Source organism: Apostichopus japonicus, chromosome 9, assembly GCF_037975245.1.
Source record: "Apostichopus japonicus isolate 1M-3 chromosome 9, ASM3797524v1, whole genome shotgun sequence".
Lineage (NCBI taxonomy): Eukaryota > Metazoa > Echinodermata > Holothuroidea > Aspidochirotida > Stichopodidae > Apostichopus > Apostichopus japonicus.
Window position 1 is genome coordinate 20,066,026 of NC_092569.1, and position 23,848 is coordinate 20,089,873.

At 36.7% G+C, this 23,848-nt stretch overlaps 1 protein-coding gene and 1 long non-coding RNA gene across 3 annotated transcripts in view; one reads left to right on the plus strand and one right to left on the minus strand.

The window, feature by feature from the left end:
- Positions 1-23,848, minus strand: part of LOC139973152 (uncharacterized) — a 71,818-nt gene that overhangs the window by 46,607 nt on the left and 1,363 nt on the right. The window contains exon 3 of one of the 2 annotated variants that reach the window (XR_011795148.1): positions 23,509-23,628. This is a non-coding gene — a long non-coding RNA (uncharacterized lncRNA). Of the gene's footprint in view, positions 1-23,229; positions 23,629-23,848 lie in introns of those variants that run through there. The other variant, XR_011795147.1, reaches the window with a different exon arrangement.
- Positions 8,818-23,848, plus strand: part of LOC139973130 (ficolin-1-A-like) — a 36,828-nt gene continuing 21,797 nt past the window's right edge. The window contains exon 1 of the mRNA XM_071979571.1: positions 8,818-9,668. Coding sequence (XP_071835672.1) covers positions 9,614-9,668 — 55 coding nt within the window. The 5' untranslated portion in view covers positions 8,818-9,613. The remainder of the gene's footprint in view (positions 9,669-23,848) is intronic.

Consider the following 23,848-nt stretch of genomic DNA (forward strand, 5'->3'; position numbering starts at 1 on the left):
AGCTCAGAACCCGTTTCTCATACATACTGCTTTCAACAGTCTAAGCAGGTCAGCAGGATAATAATATCTCTTTTTCGAACAATTAAAATCCCATTGTCCATTGAAGTCAGACCAGTATTGTACGTTTCAAACGCGCTTTTTGTTTTTGGTTTTGAGCGTTTCACAAATTTTACCAGGTGTCTTGAAACATTCCTTATTTTATTTTTAGCCATAAGTTACATTTTTAAATATTTGGGAGATTGTCTGTAAATAACAGCCGGTGGTTAACTTTGAACATTTCCTTCGTCCTTTGAGGGAGCTGTAGAGTGGAAATATCTTTTGATGATTTTTCTAAAAGAAGAGAGACGAGGGTAACCACCAAGGTGTCTTGTTTTGGCTGCCTTCCTCAAGTAGTGTCTTCCTATACACTATACTCTAAGATTTCTATATTTCCGCATTTACAATGGAAACACACTCTTTTAGTAAGGTTGTTACAAACGGTGTTTGAATTTCTTCCAGTACTTTTCTCAATGGAATAAATCGTTTGGTACGAAGTGTCTGGCCATAAGCAAGGGTACGCTTATTATGTAAAGGATCATATTAAAGGTACATGTTCTGAAAAAAAGTGGCTTTGACATAAGGGCCATATTCCTCTTGTACTTCTTTAGTGAGTTTATGTATTAATATTACCTAAGGGATATAATCCAATTTAAAAGACGTAATAAATTCAACGATCTTTCATAAGGTCATAAAAGGCTTCATGCCCACTGGCAATCACCAATATAATGACAACACACTATATACTTAAGTTTGCAGAGCTCCATAATCTTTCTTCAACTGTAGTATTATCATCACTTGAAATGAGAAAATAAGACGCAGTCAAATTGATTTATTGCCCAGTATTGATTTCACATAACGTTTCATAATCTCTGTGCGTATCAAAAGAAATTAACTAACGCCACTATGACTATATAAGAACTTACGTTGTCATCTTGGTGAAACCAAAATACACACATGAATGTACGCTTCGCGACAAACAGTCAAACGCCATCAGTGGCAAAGTTAGTGCCAAGAGACGGTTTAGGAGTCTATTTAATAACTTCAATATGAGTCGATAACGTGCTTGACTGTTTTATGAATTCAAGCAGCATTGGAACAGTTTAACAGTCTGTTGTTGCTTCCGTGCACGCTATCCCGTTGTAGTCTGACTAGAAATTCAGAGTAAGCATTTGCATAACAATGTTATGCAAACGTTACTCATTAGTTTCTCTTTAAAGTGCTTTGGTTGTTTCCAAGTTGTCCAAACACAGGTTTGCACATTATGCCAGATATTGCATTATAACTTTATTCTGCAATGAATATTGAGCCTGATATGGCCGATACATACTAACTTGACACATTATCAGCATCATTTCAGCAATATTTAATTCTGCATTTCTGTTATCCTGTAGTAGAAGAGGTTTGTACGTTGGAAGGATATGTTACAATGATATTCATGAGCTACCTAGTTCATATCTAAATCAAAGAGAGAGGAAAATCTGCTAAGGCATATGTACTGATGAAAGCCTGTTTAGGCTAAATATGTAAAAGTTAGATTTTTTCCGTATCTCCTATCGTGTTCTTAAAAGTTTGTTTTCGTTCTAGTTTGCCTTTGAAGAAGATCCTGCTGAGATCGAAACTTCAGACCGTCTAAGTTTTACGTAGTTGCTATACATCCAACTGAACTGCCTGTCCATCTGTGTATCTTATTATTATTATTTTGCTTTTTTATTATTATTATTATTATTATTATTATTATTATTATTATTATTATTATTATTAAACAGGTTACATTTAATCAACCATATTTCGAGTTAGCGACCAGATATTGAGATGGAGCTCCAATTGTAGACAGTAAGGAATCGTTTTCACTAACTCAATGAAAGTATTTGCCTGGACTGCCACAGAAATGATACCATGTAGGATAGAAGGCGTCCATCTTAAATGCATTACTCTATTAATTTGATGGTGCTCTTTCTTTATTCGTAGCTTAGCAGCATGTTTCTGATTTATACGCTAGGTCTACAGAGCACAGTGGCAAATACGCACATACGGTCAATTACGCAGATAAGTCGGTAATATAGGGGAAGGTAAACTCGTTGTGTTGGAGAAGGGAGTGACAGAACTGGATCAGGGTGGAATATTGTCGGATTTCTGAGACAGTGACAATTAACATCTGACGAACCACCTGATAAACTTACCTCGTGTGTTGGTCCAACTTGGTAACTAAACGTACATTTTTACAGTCTTCTCATAGAGTTCATAGATCCATTGAGGTCAGGCTAGGTCTGAAACGTTGTAAATATGATTATGTAACTGCAAAAGAATACTTGTATGAACTCCAGACCTGGTGTCTAGATCCTCACGAGCTAGTATAAGAATACTAGTGTATACGTTCTGCCGTGAACTGTAAATCTAACTTGATATTAATAGGTGAAAATCCGAGAGAAAAAATTAGATAACTTAGATAATTCCTTTTTGTGTGAATTCCGTACTTTGTCAGTAAAAAATCAATAGCCTGTAATAAGAAAGTCAAAGGTCACTTGTAATCAACAATAATGAAAGTATGACAACTGTTAACATCCGATATCTAAACGAAGTACAGTATCATATAACTTTTTTATGATTTTATGTATGAAGCCTTTATGAATACCATATTTAAAATAGCTGTTTCTTTTATCTTGTTTGTTACTTTCTTTCATTGTATGTAAAAAAAGGAATTGCAATAAAAGTAACAAATGTTAAAACCGCGAATATTCTCTCATAACGTTCACTTGGTTTATTAGTGTAAATGTAATACGTAGATAGACGTCAATCTGAATCTTCTAACTTGTATCTATTACTTTCAAAACAAACACCAATATATAATTGTTGGACCTTAATAATTATTCGTGCAATTTACAGTGTGCAGCATTGCAAGTTACAGTACCAACGAAAACAAAGCACAGGCCAGTATATGTTACTCGCACGTACGTTCATAGATGCGTAGTATTTTCATTTGCTTGTTAAGATCGTTAATATGAATACCAGAATACCGAGCTATTTGTCAGAAATGCAATCAAACCAGGATTCTTCGAACTTTGAACTGTTAGGCAACGAATCTGAAACACTCGTAACTCTCTGCAGAAGAGCGTGACGTGATTTAAATTGTGTCATACGGTAAACGTTGTAGTGTGATAGTTATAAAGTGATATAGTGATCTATTTCCACACCGTCACTAATAAACAACAGCTCATTATATGTTGGATGTTATTACAGGAAGCGTCAGCCCCGAACGATTGTATTCAACAATCTAACACTGGGAGCGTATAGTCTGCATGGTTTGTACAAGGATTCTTTGATAGATTTCCGTATACATTGGATGGTTTGGTATAGAATTGAATGATTTTAGCACTAACCATATGCTATTGTTTAGGTACTATCACCATTCATAAACCATGATGTATGCTTATTGTATTCAATTTACGCTGTTTTCATTGTTTTTGATTTAATTTGTTGATTTCATTAGTAACATCAATGTCATATACAGTACGCCATATTATAAAATCTATGCACAGTTGACTTCAAACGACTAACGAGAAAAAAAGCAATATCTGCCAGTGTATATTTGTTTGTGTATCGTCACTTTATCGTGAATAACGAAGTACGCGAAAATTATTTTTTAATAATCCAATGGATTGCGTAGTTTATATGCAGCTGATTTAAGTTCCTTTGAAAACAAACTGAGGAGAGAGTCTCAGTTTGGTTGATTACATCTTTAGTCACGTTAAACTAGTATTGCCTGTCTTGGTATAGCTTTGATCAATGCTACTGTCATTCTATGGAAGAAGGAACAAAGGTATACTAAAGATATTCCAGAAAATCTGAGCTATTTACCTACAAACGATTACACAAGGTCACCGTGAAGGAAGACAAGTTGAGGGATGACCATCGAAAGACGACCACGTAAGTATGCATTCAAAATGATGCATCTCGCGTCAGTATGGACAGCGGTGGATGTGGACACAACCGTTTACATGCCCTACTACTCCCCTGTTTAATAATGCTTCAAAGGTGCCTCAAATATGCTCATGCTTACCATTGGATTGAACATGTACCTACAGTACAGATATGCGTCACCTTTTAGATGAACGGCGAGGTAATTATGACGTCAGCGATAAGTTTGTTTTTCATTTGCAAGCGAAGATGTTCACAAGTTGTCATTGCGCAGTCGTCAACAAATCAAGAGTATCACAGCACTTCCAGAAGATCGACGAAAGGTTGAACGTGACCGAGATGGCTTGATTAAACTCGTTCAAGGCGCTCTTCAAGACAAACAGAACATGACGTCATGTGAATCCAACATCGACGGATCCAAAAGTAATCTCAGACTGAAGCAAAAGCTGAAAGCTAGGACAAATCGGTTTGTCTACAAACCTGAGATAATTTCCATATTCAAATTTTAGTAACTGATTGATATACCAATATGGTTTTATCTATTTTGTGACTGTAACAGTTGAACAGAAAGTATTTTCATTTCTAGATACATCAGCTAATATGACTATAAATCAGCAAAGTGACTTTTGGGGTGTTTTTTGTTTTGTTTTGCTGTAGGTTCTATTCAATGGCATTACAATGTAAGACTCTTGTTTCTCGATCACTGAAAAATCTTAATTCAGCTCCATACATACAGGGTGGATATATACATACCGAAGGAAATTCGTCAGGGACATTCAATGTCACCATGTGTTGCAAACTCGTAGACCTTACTAGAGCAGACATGTCTCTGTTTTCCAATTTGACAATCAATACCGTTAATCTCTGCTCCTTTATGTGTTGCTTCAATTTGAACAAATTATAACCTTAACTTGGAATGGTCACAATCGTTCTTGCTCCACAACGCTGCTTTATTAATTAACAGTTTGAGAAGGTAGCTGATTAAATTGCTTTCATCCTGATTGTGTATATTCGTCATTTGTAAAATATATAAATATTAACCTTATTGGCCAAAACATATATGATTAGTTTGCTTTATTATTATTATTGATTCCTTGTTTACATGTGAACCGTATATAATGCACATAAAATAAAGTCATGTAAAGTAGGAGATGATAAAAACTGGAATGATCATTACAAAAACACCCACTTGGCAGCTCCTCTATATGGGCAAACGGGACGCCATTATGAGAATAACAAATAGGAGATTAATGAAAAGAATATGAATCGTACGTTGCTAGGAGGAACCGAAATTTGTCAACACTGTGAATAAAGAAGATATGACATAAAAGAAACCTGTTCATAAGATTAACTACTCTTCAGCAGACTGGTGTGTACTTAATTGATTTACTATATACTGAATATGGCATTATATTGGCAGGTTCATGATTTAGATCTACATTGTAAATATTCATTATTCTTCAACAGCCTGGTGCGTATTCAAGTTAATAAACTATAAACTGTATATGGCTTTAGAGTACTAAGTGAGCGATTTGCAGCTAAATTGTCTATAATAGTAACAAGTTGCAATAACCAATACAATATCACTGTCTGTCTATCTATCTGTTCTGTAACATGATTGTACAACATCTGACTTTTTTGACCGTACTAAGACATACTCGATACTAATAGCTAGTACAGTAAATACTGTTCATATTCCACAACCGTGCATCGGTAACTACTGCCCTGTGTTCGCAACACGGTAACATGTGTTACAGGTGGCACAGTAATTACTGCAAAGCGGTTACACGTTGCACTACGAGTCCGAAAGGTGAAAATGCGCAGCGACTGGGTAACGAAGACTACTCACTAGCCGTACAATACGGAGTGCGTGGTCGGCGCTGGCACAACACGTAGCCGACACACTGCGGTGGTTATTTTAAACTGCATGCGAGATTCAGATGGTAGCCTAACTTTTCTTGAATCGTATTAGTAAATCCATTTGATTGAAACATTCTTCACGGACAGGTGAGTGTGTGAAAATCTCAAATAGATACAGAACAGATACACAAAATGCAACCTAAGGTGGTGGAGGGGGGACCAGGATTTGCCTTATGGGTAGTTCCACGTCTAAATTAGGCAATTACATAGAATTGTTACTAGAATTTACATTAACATGTGAACAAATTGTTATTTTTTTTTCAATAAATCATCCTCGTTTAGTTATATGGAATAATATGTCCTGCACTGTTCACAACACGGAGAAATAATGTTTCTATACGGAAGGTTCTAAACTATATCAAAAGAGATGTGAGAAAGCATTATTATTAGCAAGACTAAGTCCCTTTAGCATATGAGCCGTATAAAATGCATATAAAATAAAGCCATGAAAAGTAGGAGATTATAAAAACCTGAATGAATATTACGAGAAAACAAAAAATCGACAGTTCCCAGTAAAGTTCAAACAAGACGCTATTATAAAAAGCAAAATAGAAGATTAATGAAAAGGAAATAAATCTAAGACTGCTAGGAGAAACCGGGATTTTAAAGACTGTTAATAAGGGAGAAATCAATTATGAAAGAAACCTGATATAGAACGACTCAAGAAACAATTGACATCTCCAGCATAAGGCCAAATATAGCCTCATTATGAAAAAGAAAATAAAAAGAGAAAATTAATAAAGAGGATAACAATGTATATTGTGCCTTTTCTAGGATGAACAGTCCTTTTTCATTCACTATGTAAAGGGAAAAAGGAGAAAGAAACGAAAGCCGTCCATACTCATTAATATGAATTTAACAAGTCGGTTAATTAATATTTGTCCTGATTATACTGTAAGGCATTAACTCCAGCTATATGCTTCGTGTGGCTTTAGATTGCGAAGTGTTTGAATTACGCCTACATTCAAAGTGACTTATTGCAGTAAGGTACATGTCTGTATCAACTCCTGTTTGTTTCTGTTCACGTGACAAAAACATAAAAATGCATGATCCTATATTTCCCGAGCATTACATGTCGAACACACATATACTATTCATGACCGACTATTTAAGATGTGGTAAGTAAACTCCATAGAAATTTAACGGTAATTCATAGCATCGTACCATTCTGTTTGCACAGAAACTTATACACCTGAGTAACTTTGACCATGATAGTATTACCATCACGTGGTACAGTAATACTTCGATACGGATAATAAACCTATGTTATCAGTAACATTGATTTAATGTATAATTGATATTATTACAAACAGTGGTTTTCGTGTAATGGAAGACCCGACTGAAAGGTATCTTTACCGTTTCGATTTCATTGATAAAATAGTTCGAGGTGAATCTTTGCAGCTGTAGATCATTTACCACCATCCTTCGTAACAATCTCATATCAACAAAGTGTTTGAAAATGAAACTCACTCCACTCAATTCGTCTGTCCGTCCGTCCGTCCGTCCGTCCGTCCGTCCGTCCGTCCGTCCGTCCGTCCGTCCGTCCGTCCGTCCGTCCGTCCGTCCGTCCGTCCGTCCGTCCACCTATCCATTCATTCCGTCCGTCCAACCATCCATTCCGTCCGTCTATCTTATACCGGCTACTCCCATTTTCATAAGTGACAAAAAGGCTTTACAAAAAAAAAATTACAACCATGAGGGAATTGATGAATATCCATGAACCTTTTAATTGCTCGACAACATATGTCAATTTCTAAAAATCGATATAGCACATCAGAACAGGTGCCAACATTCGGAATTAGACTCTGCTGAAATCTTAGAAAAATTTACATATGAACTTTTGTCATAACTTATAACCAATTAAAACGCCCTTTTTGTATAATAAGAAAATAAGAAATCAAAGCCTCAGCTCTTTGACTGCATATGTGGAAAAGAAAACGAAACCGATTTTGGAACAAATTTAAATTTAGGAAATGAGTAAGAAACAGATTTAACTAACATTTCTTGGAGTTGATATCTACAGTTTATCAATACTGCGCAAAAATAATGTATGCTGAAAAGTATTATCGTCTACTTGAAAAGAAAATTAATGTACCCTTCCCTGCCTGTTGCGACCATCGTGTGTTGTAATAGGATGTTCTTTTTAATATGTTTTTATTTTCACTTCTTTATCAAAGTTTCGCAAGCTTTGAGACACTGAAATAGATATGTGTTTTCCCAAAAAACTAGACTCATGTTGATATTAATAACCAAAGATGAGATCTTTATTTCATTCACCTACTGAAAAACTCAACAAATATCATAAATGACCATTGCCACATATTTATGTGGTTGCGCACCCCTGCATGGTGCCTATATTCGAACCTCTTCTTCTCCCCCACCTCTTCTCAAATTGTGGTAGATTAGATCAACAAATACAAATGTCCATCCTAAAACCAAGTGCATACATGACTATAAACTGAATATTTGTGGGACTCTAGACTTATGCTACCATGTGATATTATACGGGCAACCCCCACCCCCCCCCCCCACCACACACCAATACAACAGTTTTGGTGAAGACAATGGATCGAGCAAAAAATGTTTGGAATACTCATTCTGTTTCACTTCTTTCTTTTTATGCCAATAGTACAACACAGAGTGCAGCTGTAAGACTACAGATACAGCCAAGATACACAGTTAACCACGTTCTGTTATAAACACTAGCCAACTTTTACACGCGTATAGACCGCTTGAATTTGATACTATTTATTCAATATCCTGAGTAAGTACACTCCAAGGATACACAATATGCAATTTAAGTAGTGTCCTACATGTGAAAGCAATATATGATTCCACATGTATAGTGTATACTGCATTAGTATACAGCGTCAATGAACTTTGACCGTAATGATGGTGTTGGCGATGACTATGATAATGAGAATGAAACCATGGTAAGGAAGTGATGAGCTGGATGTTAAGATGAGGCCGATGAAGAAAATAATGATAGACCAGTGTTGAAGCTGAAAACAATGAGGACGACTTCGCAGATGACGATGGTGAGTATAGGGATGACGAGGATGAAGATGATGTGATAAGGATGGGGAACACGACAAAGAGGAAGACGGTGAAATTGATGACAGTGGTACGATGAATATGACAATGGTGACGATGAATATGAAGATAAGAATAAATATTGTTACAAGGATGAGGATAAGATAAGTATGATAACGGTATATATGATGAAGTTGATGACGATGAGGAAATCGAAAACGATGAAGTGGGTGACGACGTAGGTGCAGATGATAATGACGATTGCGATGAACATACGATGATGCATATGGTCGAAAGTACAACCAATCAATGGATTGGTTAAAATGTCACGTTAATAAGGAAAGTGTTATAAACTGATTAATTCTTATCATATTGGATTAACATTTGACTTGTTCAGTACAATTTCAGCCAAGAATAGTCAAACAAACCACCATTGCCTGAAAACTGCAAATCTCTCGTTTCCATGCCAATATGTTATTTACTTTTTATTTAAAATGACGTGTCATTAGTTACGAAGAGCCAAATGACAAAATAGACATTAATATCAGCCAATCGATCTAATTGGCTGTTTAACAGCCGTACACGACCGTCATTATACCATCATGCCACTTCATATTGTTAACATCTTTTAAGTACGTCGCAGTTCTTGATCTGGATTTGGAAGTTTCATTTCATATTACCGAGGTTTGAATCAGGAAACAGAAACATGAAGTCGACCGTTATTTTGCTTTTGACAGTAGCTTATGTATCCCTGATCAGAGGTAAGCCTATTGTAATTTCTTCTTAATGTTACTTAATGTCTATTCATATGTAAAACAGTGTAATGTGAAAGATGTTGACTAGTTCACGTCTTCGTTTAATGTTTATTTTGTAATAAAATTCCTCCCATTTAAAAAAAACGAATATATCTGCTTTTTAATACTACCTTCTATTATCCGTATACATCGATACCTACCTTAGTTGACATTAGAAATGAAGCTCGAGTTTTATGAAGCTAATAGATTATTTTGGCATTGCATATCGAACAGTACCAATATATCTACTCAAATGATGGCTAAGAAAACGTATGATATCCCTAATATGTTTTATTACAAACTTCACACAAAATTGTTAGATCGACTTATATATTAAGTATATTGTAAAGTTGTGTAATTCTGAGCCAAGGCAAGCCATATTTACAAATTACTGAATAGCCACTCGGTCTTAAATTAGAAATCTGTGCGGTTACAATTATTATAGTAATCAAATGTATATAGTTTTTTTTCCGTTTGATACAGAATCTCACGAACCTTTAGGTACAGAAGCCCTTAATTTCGAAACCTAAGCTACCTTTTAGACACATGATTTTATCATATGTTGACGCCTTTTATGGTACATGGACTAACTTTATATTATAGTTGTGAGTATTTTATAGTAACCTTTTATCAGTTCAGAGTAGTTTTTAATTCATTTAATACGTGTTTGATACCTAAATAGCAAATCTATCAATGTAATGGATTGAATATCATTTCAAATAACAAAGGAAAGAACAAAGAATAATATGGAATTTTCCAATTGGCATGTTACACTAATAGAGAGGTAATTCTATGCGACAAAGCCTTGGTGATCAATTGTTTTTTTTTTCAAATCAATTAACTATTTGCTCGTTAAACTGAATCATTTGGTAGCAATTTTAGTTCTTCTGATCAATGAAAGTCTCATTTTAAGGGGTTTTTTTTAGCTTAAAATTGATCAATGAAAAGTGAGAAAAAAAAACTGCAGTATGGGTTGACTGTGTTTGTCTCAAAGCACTGGTTTAATGTTCTATTTTGTAATCAAAGTTTATTTTGCACAAATTTAAATATATTCCGGGTTGATTTGTCAATAAACGTACAGGAAATTTCCTGCATATTTAGATCAAAATCACATCCTTACAGTATTTTTTATGACGAACAAAGGATTACATTTTCAAATTCGATTGTATTTTGTGAATGTATCTAGCGAAAGATGAGTGAATGGTGTCGTCACATCAACTCAACTGGAAATTTCTTTACTTTCTTTGTAAAGGTGAACTCACTTATTTCTTAGAGGCCAAACATATTTCTAAAAAAATAAAGTTGTTTTTTTCTTTAACGTAAAATGAGCCGATGAAAAGTACAAAAGAAAAACAAGTTTTATGGGTTGACTGTGTATGTCTCATAGCACTGGTTTGATGTTATATGTTGTAGTCAATTTTTTTGGTATATATATAATTATATTCCGATGACAGAGGTTGATACGTCAATAATCGTACATGGAGTTTTCTGCATATTTAGATCTAAATCACATCCTTAAAGCATATTCTATGCCGAAGAAAGGAACATTTTCAAATTTGATTGTATTTTGTGAATGTATCTAGCAAACGATGCGTGAATGGTGTCGTCATATATATATATATATATATATATATATATATATATATAAATATATATATATATATATATATATATATATAAATATATATATATATAGCACTGGATTGGTATTTACGTTTACTTCTCCAAGTTGGTGCTTAGGTTTACCTGAAGTGAAATGATTGGATCAACTTGAAATTTTACATCAGTATACCTTATGGTACTAGGACTGCATATCAGTCGTTATAAGTTGCTACCTACTTTTTGGGTCATTTGGCAAGGAAAAATCCAATTGGTCAAACCCTTACGGTAAACCTAAGTCTTGCTCTCAAAGTATATCCCCCAGTTGGTATATAAGTTGACCTGACGTACAGGCATCCGTAGTTTTCTTGACAGCGGCAGTAGCCTGTATTCAGTGTATACGCTCTACACTGTGTACACTGTATACGCCAGGGCTAACGCTAAAGCATACCCGTCGGCTGCATTGCATGCAACCCAATAACAGTTTCGGCTAATATAAGATGATGTGTAGTATCTGTTTCCTCTCGATGCAAGGGGACTGGGCTTGAGATCGGGTCAGTCGTTCGCCGGGTAGTGTGGTTTTCGTGCCCAGGTTCTTTCCTTGTTGACTTTTTCTTAAAAAAGTACCGTTAAAACGAAAACGTCTCACCAACAACTTCAGGTAAGGTCCATGAGATTAGTCAATAAAGTTTGGTGATATTAATAACGTTGATATTGTAACGTTGTTGCATACAGCTTCACGTTATTTGTTCATACCCATATTTCAATACTATAGTCTAGACTAGCTTCTAGCCTAAAACTTGTAAGGCCTAGCCTACGTTCGGCTGTAGCCTAGGGCCATAGTCCAAGTCCTAACACTACCTTAGCATTGGGTCAAGGGTAAACTGGTCTGTAGTTTGAGCTACAAATTAATACCAACTGCCAGAGAAATTAGATTTCAAGTAGGTCAGCTTAACTTCTTAGCCTACTGTGCATGTATGTATCATATATGGCCTTAGATTTTGCTGGACAATTATGTTACTGTACATTGCCCTAATCATGACCAGATACTGTAGCATGGTGGGCTTATAATTGACGCACTTAAGGATTTGATCAATGATATCTATCAAGGAAAAATCCAACTTACTCAACTGTATGTGTTTTTCATATGTGTAGTTCCTCAGAAATGTTCTAATCTCAAAATATTTAAGGTTCTGTGCTTATGCACCGTACAATTGAGCAGAATTTGACCACAAAATGTCTGCCGTGTCAAGTTCTTTCATACCCCTAAATTGACACATTCGTCGATAAGCTAACTGTAGTGTAGGCCTTGGTATACATCCATTGACTTTAGATGCTGTTTGCTATGCTCTGAGCCTCTAAGCTCTGACAGGTCATGTCCCAGAGAGTAGTGTTCTCATATTGAGGTAATGTTGGGTATTTTAAGGGTGTAAGATTTCCAAATGGCCAAAAAATGTGCAAAACTGGGTGGAGGGTGTTAAAAGCTTAAAAAATACCACAATTTGGTCAGCAAATACCTCAAATGGATTCAAACTCATGAAATATGTAATTCTGTTTGGCTGCAAAAAAGTTTAGGTGGCCTGCTGTATCGTTGCTAGTAATAATTTAAGGTGTGTCAATTACGGGGGTGCGTCAATTATGAAGCCTTTACTATACTGTACAGTAGCTATGCCTAGATTATTATAGACTGAAGTCCATGCAAATGTAACTTACAAGTAGCCTGTATTGAATAAAAGATGCTATAATTGCTAGAACTTTTCAAAAAGTTCTTGGAAGTCTTTACTCTCCAAAATATTCTCAGACATTCTAGACACCACTGTACTGTAAGATGTCTGAATATCCCAGTGAGGGTATCAATAAAAACAGTTAAAGGATATAATACTAGAAAATCCAGCATCAAATTTGGGCCAATGCAGAATACCTTTAATCTACTGTAAGTATCTCAAGTGATGCATTGTGTTTCAAGTGTCTTATTTATAACTAGCCAAAATTTGTACAAAATAACAATGCCATGCATCCAAAAGGTTATTGAGTCAGTACATTTCCATAATGTAACTATTACAAAAGCTGAGTGTACCTAATTAAAAGTTAACATCCTCCAAAAATCTATATAACACAAAAATTTGATAAAGCCTTCTATCCCCTCCCTTGCATATACTGTAAGTCATTTTGTTAAGTCTATTTAGATCCATAAGTAAAACCAAGTTGACTAAATGTGCAATATTCAGTGTTTAAGATCTGAGCTCTGTATTGGCCCAAAATATATTGGAGAGAAGTGTACAATAAAAATTGAAATAATGCACATCTACACTCTGACCATTTGATATTTATTTGATTGGCACTGTTAATGTTTTCTCAGACAAATTTGATGATCAACATTCTCAATCTGAAGATGAATGACAACAGCCCACTATCCAAGGGAATAACACTGTACGATGTAGCTGCCATGCAGTGAAAAAGTCAACGTTGGAACGACAGCAATCATAGCTAGAGCACAGATGCCGTCTGGGACAGACTGATGTGGTGACCTACTGCATCATTGACAGCAAAATGGAAGATATTTTCTGAATTAATCAAAAAGTAAGTTAATATTCTGTAGGTTTGACATCGCATAAACTTGATACCATAGGACTCTATTATCTCAAATACGAGTAACATCTGAGGTAATTTATTCCAAAGTTATGGAATGAAGAAAGAAACAATCAGAAGGGATGAAAACTTTTGTATGATCTGGTTAATGTGGTGGTATCTTTCACTGGTTTTTAATCTTAAAGGTCAATGCAAGACAACACCAAATTGTCAGGCTAGGTCCACATAAAATGTACATGCATATTTAAATTTTGAAATCTTTACAATTGGTAAAGCTTGAATGACTTGCAACTATTAAAAGCACTTGCTATGGTAGGGAGCTGTTTCAGCTCCAATTGAATGCATGGCTGCATAAATAAAATGTGTAATGTTGTATACAAGGCAAGATGAATCAAGAATTAATGGGCCCAAAATGGGATGGATAAACAAATTGAAATTTTACAGTGAAAATAGTATATATGAAAGGTTGTGAGATGATTAAAATATTGGCTGAATTATAGGAGATTTAGTTTTGTAAAGCAGTTCATTGTTTTCTTCATTTGTAGAGTGTGAGGTCTATTCGGTAATCGCAAAACCTTCCAAGCTATATTGCGCGTGCTATAATTGGGACCAAATCAGCATATCTTTAAGAGAAAGCTTTTCTTTTTGTACCAACAGATGGCTAATACAGCAAAGGATATGCTCTAATTAGAAATGCCAGGCAAGATTATCACACAGTTTACAGTGGGGTGAATACAATCATCAACCAAGCTTTTCATCATGCTGTACATAGTGGTATACAGTAGCTCCTTGTTGGGCTTATCAATTAAAAGCTTGCATAGAAGCCGATGCCAAGCAAAGCAAAAGTATGTCCTGTAAATCGCGAAGTAGATTCACACATCTCATGTATATCCTCTGGGACACAGCACATCTTTCAATAGAGTTAGGAAGTTGCTGGGAATAGTTGTTGGATTGGCACAGTAATGTAGTAGCAGTAACAGAAAACTAACTAGTTCCAGGATGTGTTACACTGTTACACCATATAAAAGATAGAGGAAATTAATATTATAAGCTTCAAGCAGACAGAACCACGAGAATGCAGACCAGTCTTCATGGGAAGTCTTCTACATATTTAACTGTATAAATGGACTCATTCTTTTGCAATGTACTTCTTGAAATATTTTAGTTTGGTGACATTGTGGCACTACATGTTTTTGTAAGTATTAGGGAACATTTGCAGCTGCTTGTCAAGAACATGGAACTTGTTATACAACTGAAGTGGTCCTGATGCTTAAGTGTTGAGGTTACTGGATATTTTGCTGCCTTACCTTGCTTTAACTGTTCTTAAATGCATTTCTCATGTTTTAAGATGTTTTAATTTTGTATTCCAAGCAAGATCAGCAAGCCATAGTACAGTAATTTTCAACAACCACCACACAGATACTTGTGCAGGACTAAGGGTTTTTGTTAAGCAGATTACTATTATAAAAATCTTTCAAACTTTTATCCCTCAAAATCTCCAGGGGTACACTGCATTGTTCCTGAACCACAGTTTCACAATTCTACAAGTTGGGTTCAGGGGTTATGCTATGGGAAAAGTTTACAATGTTAGGCCTGACTTAATTACTGAAAGCTTGTGGTCTTTTATTACACCAAGAACCAGTTTATTCTTTAAACAAAATTAAATTATTTCCCCTCAAAATTGAGGGGAGTGAATACAGCAAAGGCACATGCAACTAGCACCAATGTCATGGAAACCTAGTGCAGCCCAATGAAACATACTGTAAAACCACAACATTTGTAACTATAGGTATGAAATTGTGCAATCCAGGGGTATTGTGTGTAATGTTGTCCCTCCAAGCATGGAAACTCCATGATATTGTGGTAATTTGCATTGGTTACGGTATTGGATACAGCCTATACTGGTAAGTCTAGATAAATACTTGAGGTATAAGTTAGTTCCCAAAATGTTTCTCATGTATGAGAGAGGTCAGTAAATTGAGGTCATGAAATAGTGCAAGTATCCTGGTTTATGTGAAATAAATCTTGTGGAAAATATAAACTGGGATTGAAAATACAATCAACTGCTTGAATATGATTGTACAATTTTTATTGTGTCTCGTCTTTTAATATCATGCTAATCTCCACTACTGTATGTGTTTGGTAATAAGCCAGATTTCTGGGTAGAAGTTTAAAAAAGCAAATCGTCAACAATTTTTGATGAATTTTAAGCAATCACATTCACTGCCTCTATCTCTGTTTATGTTTTGAGTCAGCAACACAGTATACTGTACAGTAGTGTACAGAAAGGGACACTTTCTGTTGTATTCCTGATCAATTGAAAATTGTTTGTTGTTTGACTGTTTGTAGCAGTATTCCTCTGAGGAGTGAAAAAAAATAAACATACAGTGAACAGTTGCAACTGCGCATGCATTTATACATTACTTAAATTATGTTCTGATGAAATTCATGTAATATTCACTGTCGATTTTAGTTCAAAACTGCCAGTATACCATTAGTTCCTGAGCCATAATTTTTTTGCTTTAAAAATCTGGCTTTGAGTGTATAGTATTTTGTCAAAAACATAAAAGTGGAGGGGCTGCTTATCATCATTCCCTGAACAGGCTTACCCAATTTGTTAACTATAATGGTAACATATCAAAATGTCTGGGGACTTGCCACAGTGCTGACAATTTTCAAATATTTCCATGGTTCCACCAGGGATGTTAGAGATGGACAAACAACATTTGAGCTTTCTTTAACGTTTGTTTTGTGCCGACATTAATACTGTTTTTGGTCCAATACTAATACCTAAATAGGGTGACAGGACAAAATCCCCCAGACAAAGTCCCCCTAGGACAAAATCCCCCAGAGCCAAAATCCCCCTGGACAAAATCCCCCTAGGACAAAATCCACCCAAGCCAAAATCTCCCCAAGCTATAAAAAATCCCATCAATTCTTTACAAAAATGCGTCATCCCGGTCCCCGGTATCGTCATCCAGTACCGTCATCCGGTACCCTCACCAGTATTTCCATTGGTACTCTCAGTGGTTCCCGGACCAGTACTCCGACCATACCCGACCGGTACCTTAATAGTGAGCCTGACAGTTACCCCCACCGGTGCTCCTCCCTGACCAGTACCCTGGACTGTACCCCGGCCGGTACCTCGACCGGTATCCCAACTGGTATCCTGAAAGGCACCCTGACACATACTCTGACACGTACCCTTACTAGTACTGGTACAATAAACAGTAATTTGACCAGTACCTTGACCGGTCCCTTAAATGTCACAACATGGAGCTATATTCCATGGCCACACTAACAGGTAGCCTTGCAATTACCCTCAATGAACTCCGGACCAGTCCCTTGACCAGTATCCTGACCAGTACCCTAACCAGTACACTGAGTGGAACCCTGACTGGTAGAGTGACCAGTATGATGACCGGTACCCTGACCAGTCACATGACCGGTACCTTGACCGGTACCCTCACAGGTACCCCAACAGGAGCCCTCACAGTTACACTCGCCAGTACCCTCACTAGTACCCTGACCAATCCCCTGAACGGTACCCTAACCAGTGCAATGTCCCATGCCTTGACTGTCACACCTGGGCCATCGCTGGTTGTTGCAGGCAGGCTTTGTATGGGTCAGTGGGATATTGTTTGGGGGGATTTTGTCCTAGAACCCCTAAATATCACTCAAAACGGATAATGGTACCAGACGGTACCTGTACGTTGTCTGCTAGATTAATACGATGTCAAAAGGCTAGAACATGCACTATAATACTGTTATCAGTCGCCAGTAGGTATATACCACACTCATCTCATATCAGTATTTGTTTCTAATGTCATAACAGGCAGTGGCGGAGCGTCCATACAGTCAGGCGGGGGGGGGGGGGGCGGACTCAAATGGGAAGCTGGCGCCCTTTTCAGCTATTCAACACTTTTTACTTATTCGCGATTATTTACTTTCTTATTGCGCTCTCATCTACCTATTGACATTTGTCACATTTTGTTGGCGATGACACCTATACCTAAAGGGTCATTTCCGGCGATATAGGGAGTATCTTTACTCAAAAGATTTCTGTACGCTCTGCGCCAACCTGTGGTGGCGTTCCGCTTAGATAAAGTCGAAAGCGTCCGTACAGACCTTTCTCGCCCCTCTGACCAATATCCCTAGCTCCGCCACTGGCTCCCAATCTTCTTCCCCGTCAATCCGTCTACTACCTCCCCCCCCCCCCTTCCCCAACCGAACCTCGTATGTTAAAGGAATATCTAATGATTCGAGACACTTATTCTAATGTTAAATCAGCAAAGAGCAAGCAATAATGATTTTATCACTAAGATTTTTTTAATTTCTCAGTTACACCGTCATTTAACTTCCCACTCAATTTTACACTCCCTGATACTCTTCCATCCCAATGTAGGAAACTTCATCGTTACACGCAGCACGCAACGATCCTTGTTCTACTTAATTGATCCTTACTGAGTCTTTCAACTTAAAAGCATATTTTTTTCCAAATAGATTAGTGAAAGTTACACAGTTTAATAAATTAGAGGCATCTCCTTTTTAAAGAATTGTATTATCGGCGTATAGTCTTCCGATAAGCGTAACTTAGGTTTGAAAGAAATCAATGGGAGCAGGCAGTAATGATATTAACTTACATATATATATATATATATATATATTTTCAAATCTCTTATTGAACGAATTATAAGCCCCCTGGTTACATCGTCATTTATCATCCCTCCCCCATCCTGCCCTACCCTTCTTCACCTCACACACTCCGCTCTATAGGGTTAAAAGAAATCAGCGAGAGCAGGCAGTAATGAAATTTACTTACATTAATGAATTTTTTAAATCTCATTTAGGACAAATTATTAGGTCCCCTGGTAACATCATTTACCCCCCCCATTCTCCCCTTCCCTTCCTTACAATCACCGCTTCTCTTACACCTAATATATGAGATATCCTCGCAAAGCGTGATGAACTAGGTCCCTCATTTATCTAATGCGTGGAAGGAACTCGAAACTTTCTTCCTTATCCGCCTATTCCAAGCTTTCTCCAAGAAAAGAGTTACAGTACCTATTCCCCAGATTTTTAAAAATAGCCTTCCTCCTCATAAAACGTGATGATCTATGTCTCTCATTTATCTAAAGCATGGATGAACTACCAACTTTAAGCATATTACAAAGTTTTTCCACAAAAGAGCTACGGAACCTACTACACACAAATTATGTAAATGTCCCTAAACAGCATCCGTAGGGACATCGTTTTTGGTCCACATTTGAGTTTCCATCATATCTTTGTTCTGCTTTTCATACATATCTTTTATTGTGATTGTTATGATAACCACATCTAAGGACTTTTGAGTCGTGTTATTGTATCCAGTGGAATTGTCTCGCTGAGATATAAAAGGATGACTTTTCCGTACGTTTTCACGGTAGGCCCCTCTGTTCAAGGTCAATGCACGACTATAACATTAGGTCCACTAAGTGCGGATATTGGTCTCCATTTGCCACTATTGCAGTAAACCCAACCGAGCAACGTGTCTACGGTGTCTCTTAAAAGACAATATTATTAACAAATTCGAAAAGAATTTGTAATCTCTTTGGTGTCATTTTAAAAGTATTTCTGATAACATTACGTACAGAATTCTTTTATATGAGAAAGGTACATATGAGAAACATGACAATGACCGTGATAAAACCAATTTCAAGATTACTAGCGATCAATTCGCTCAATTTGTTTCAAAAAATGATTGAAAAGTGATATGAATTCCTCCTCATTCATTCTTTTTATTTGAGCATGTTGAACGCTTGTGATAACATGTCATTAAGAATCATTGCAGACGCTCACCCAAACCGTTAAAAAATACCCTCCCTCTCCCCCCTTCTCTTCCTACACTGAGCTCCCAACAGTGGCGGAGCGTCAATACAGTCAGGGGGCGGATGCCCCCCCCCTCAACGGACTAATATGGACTGCTGGCGCCCTTTTCAGCTATTGATCACTTCTTTTACTTATTCGCGAGTATTGACTTTTTTATGGCGCTCTCATCTACCTATTGACATTTGTCACATTTTGTTGGCGATGACACCTATTTATTCTTCGTTTATCTGCAAATTAGCAAGGCCCGGAAAGGGTCATTTCCGGCCATATAGGGAGTATCTTTACTCAAAAGATTTCTGTACGCTCTGCGCCAACCTGTAGATAAAGTCGAAAGCGCCCATACAGACCATTCTCACCCCCTCTTACCAATACCCCTAGCTCCGCCACGATAACAGGAGTGACTTTCCATATGTTATTGGTAGGAAATTGCAGGAATTATTGGAATCCTCAATGAAAACTATACGTAAGTAGTCTTGTTTGCGTGGGGATTGAGTTGTGTAGGTGTTACACAAAAATGTAGATATGCTTTCTTTATTCTTGTGGAAAGCCGCTTTCACTTTGATATCAGATAAACCTGTGGTACATGCAGTGACGTAGCCAGGATTGTTACAGTGGAGGGGGTGGGCGCTTGGGGGGCTTGAACAATTCCTGGGAGGGCGTCTTGCTACTACCTGAGTGGAGTGCCACCATATGGGTTGGCGCTCAGCATACGGGAAATTTTCAGCTATAAAGACCTCCTAGATCGTTGGAAATAACACTTCCCAGGCCTTGTAAGCTGCTCTAAAGTTTCACAGCATCCTTTATTTTGAGATCCCCATGTCTTGATATGGTCATCAAATTGTTTAGAGAAATAGAAGAAAAAAGACAATCTGGTAAGTTGCTTTGAGATATCATGACATATCTCGGCCTATGCGCTATGTCACGTCAGGTTTTTCAGCAACTATAGCCTACTGCCGGTCCGCGGTCGAAGGGTCGTCCATGAGAGGTCATCATGGAGATTCGATACCATGCAGACCAATGAATGATATATTTTTCGCACAGTCTTGCAAGGTTTAAAGAAATAGCTCCTTACATAGTTGGCATGATTCAAATTCATCCAGATGCAAATTCATCAATATAATTGGTCGAGAACTTGCTAGAACAGTAAGCTGTCTGAATTAGCATCTTCAGATCGAATATGGGTTTGCTGAGTTAGGGAGCAACATGTTCGAAGTACAAGGACCAACCAATGAACACATTTTTAACATAAGAGGCAGAGATAAGACACTTTAGCAGAAATCATTATGTCTTCTTTCTGTTTATTACTGATAAATGCAAATATTTTCATTAAAAATCAATATGAAATTTCATGTTACTTTCAGAAATATATAAACAAAGCAACTTCAACAACTTCAGCTCATTCCCATTCATGCTATCAGCTAGAAAATTCACCATGAGGCACATTTTCTATGAGGCATTGATGTGAATACCACTGACATAACTTGTGCTATTCAAATGGATAAAGGGCTTGGTCAAGTCATGAATAAGGCTCTGCCCCATATATTGCACATGCACAAAAAGGGTTACTGTACATGCAATACTTTTTTGATGGGGGAGAGAGGGGGGGGGGGGGGAGATGTGGTAACATGTTGAAAAGACCACATCTTTTAATTTGTCATTTTTCTTTTGAACATATGCAAATGCTAGAAATGAAAGCACTTGGAAATTTCTTAAAGAGATAGGCAGTTGTTGCCCTTGCACTGCTTTGAAGTCTACACCACTGTAAATATTGTTGAAGGAGTGGAGTTCTGCGAATCTTTTGATAGTCAAGTAATACATTTTTCTTTCACTGTTTGTTAAACAGCTCCTAGCAGTAATATGCATTTGCACGACATTGTATCTGAGGTTCATTATGTAACCGGTGTTTTCTACATACAGTCAAATTAAAAACCAATGTTAAACTTGTTCACCTGCAATGGTCTAAATTCAGAAAGTACATCAATATCATAACTCTTTTGCATGTTGTATAACAGTACTGAATTTGAAGTGGATTATATTTATCAATGAATATAGCAATGTTTTGGGTAAAGCAATTAAAGCATCCACTTGAACTTCATGTTTTCCTTGCACTGTTTGCTACTTCCTCCTATCTAGTTTCGAAAGGGACATATAGAAAATGCTCAATACCTCAAACAACATTATTTAACCTTGTTTCCCACAAAAAATGTTCTGTCCCAGTTTCTGTAAACTACTCGGGATAAATGGAGGGGTGGGGAGGTGTTGGACAGGTTGGGAAACTAAATATTTGACAGATGTTGTATTTGACAATAAAATTCACCTTCCAAGGAAGTAATACAGTTCTTTAAGTGTCATTTTATGAAGGACATGCAGTATGTAACGATAGCAGAATTGGTTATTGCCTCCTGCTGAAATGTCCAATAAAGACTTGCAGTATTGGAATGTTCATCAGATTCCTCATTTATAGAAACATCTGTGTTTATTGAAACTTTCCTAGGATGTTGCCAACAAGATGCAGTTGAAGTCTACTGTACCTTGTTGTCAAAGGTGGAGCTCACAAAAAGTCCTATCAACTAGTCTTATTCAAGCAGTGGCAACATATGGGAAAAAAGAAAAGCAAACTATGGTACAATTTTGTTAATATTATTTTGAACTATTTATCCCAACATCCTATCCTCCTTTTAAGACTTTTGCAAGCTTGTAAACCAGTTACAGCACTCATGCAACATGATATGACAAAGGTTCATTGCCAGAACATGAAACTAGCAATTTGATGTAAATTTGTTAAAATAATGATGAAGTTAATACACTGAAATATTGAATGGGGCTCAAAAGAGCTTAAGAAGTCTTTTGAGGTACAGTTCTTGTTCTGATAAATATATTAATTGCCCTAAGATTCAGCTATTAAAGCAGCTACTAGTCAGATACTAGATAGTATGGGATCATGAAGGTTTTCAGATTTTACCTATATTGGCCTCAAATAACCTTTGACTTGGCTAAGAGCTCAGCACATGATACACCTGCATACAAACTTCCATTCATCATTCCAATATTGAACTATCATGTTAACATGGCTTTCAGATTCAGATATCTAGTTATCTCACATGGGCTTCTGCTATACTGTTTATGGAATAGTACTCAATGTCAGAAAGCTATATGCACTACATATGACTACCAACTTTTCCTTGTTGAGTTAGATGCTCTATGTTACTCTACTGACCTTGAGTAGCCTTGACCCTCAATGAAGCCAACACCTACTGAAAATTCCAGTATAAATATAAAATTAATGAAATGATTCAGAAAATACTTTAACAGAAAGGAAAACTATTATAAACACTTCTGTTCATACTGACCTCAGCGTAAACAATTTAGAGACCAAGAACATATGGTATAATAACTATTAGCTAACATTTCTTCCATCTACTCTGCAATTTTGAGAGAACAATAAGCAAAATTTATACAAAAGCAACCATGACAATGATGATGATTTGAAAATCTTAATGAGCAATCCTAAATGTAACTAGAATTTCACTTTTAGTAGAGCAGGGTTCTCACAAGCACGTTCTAACCTGGCGGTGGTCATGGTTTGAATATGATTTTGCCTCTCCCTGCATGGTTTGAAAGTTGAGCGCCTGGGCTGAACATTTATGAACCAGGAAAAGCTTGCTGCCACTTATCTGGTCCGAAAAAATTATAGCATGAGGTAAATTTCCTCCTGGGTGCATAATTATCATAACATTTCAAGAATTTTTACCAAAGGTGATCATATTTGAATATCTGGAGTCGGCTCGGACTTGAAGGGTCTTGGATTTGGCTCATACCAAGTGGGCTCGGACTTGGCTCAGACTCTGGCTAATTGGACTCGACTACAGCTCTGCCATAAATATAAAAAGATAATGGATTGTTAATAATTTATTATATGATGTTGAGAAGGTAGAGACTTAGAAAGTTAAATCCTAAATGTAATGGATAGCATTAAACTCTTCGTTTCACTAACAAAAGGATTCTCAAATACAGTACTAGCAACATTACAGCTAAAATAATGGATCACCAATACGATGCAGTGAAGAAAGGGAGTTTAATAAAGAGCATCC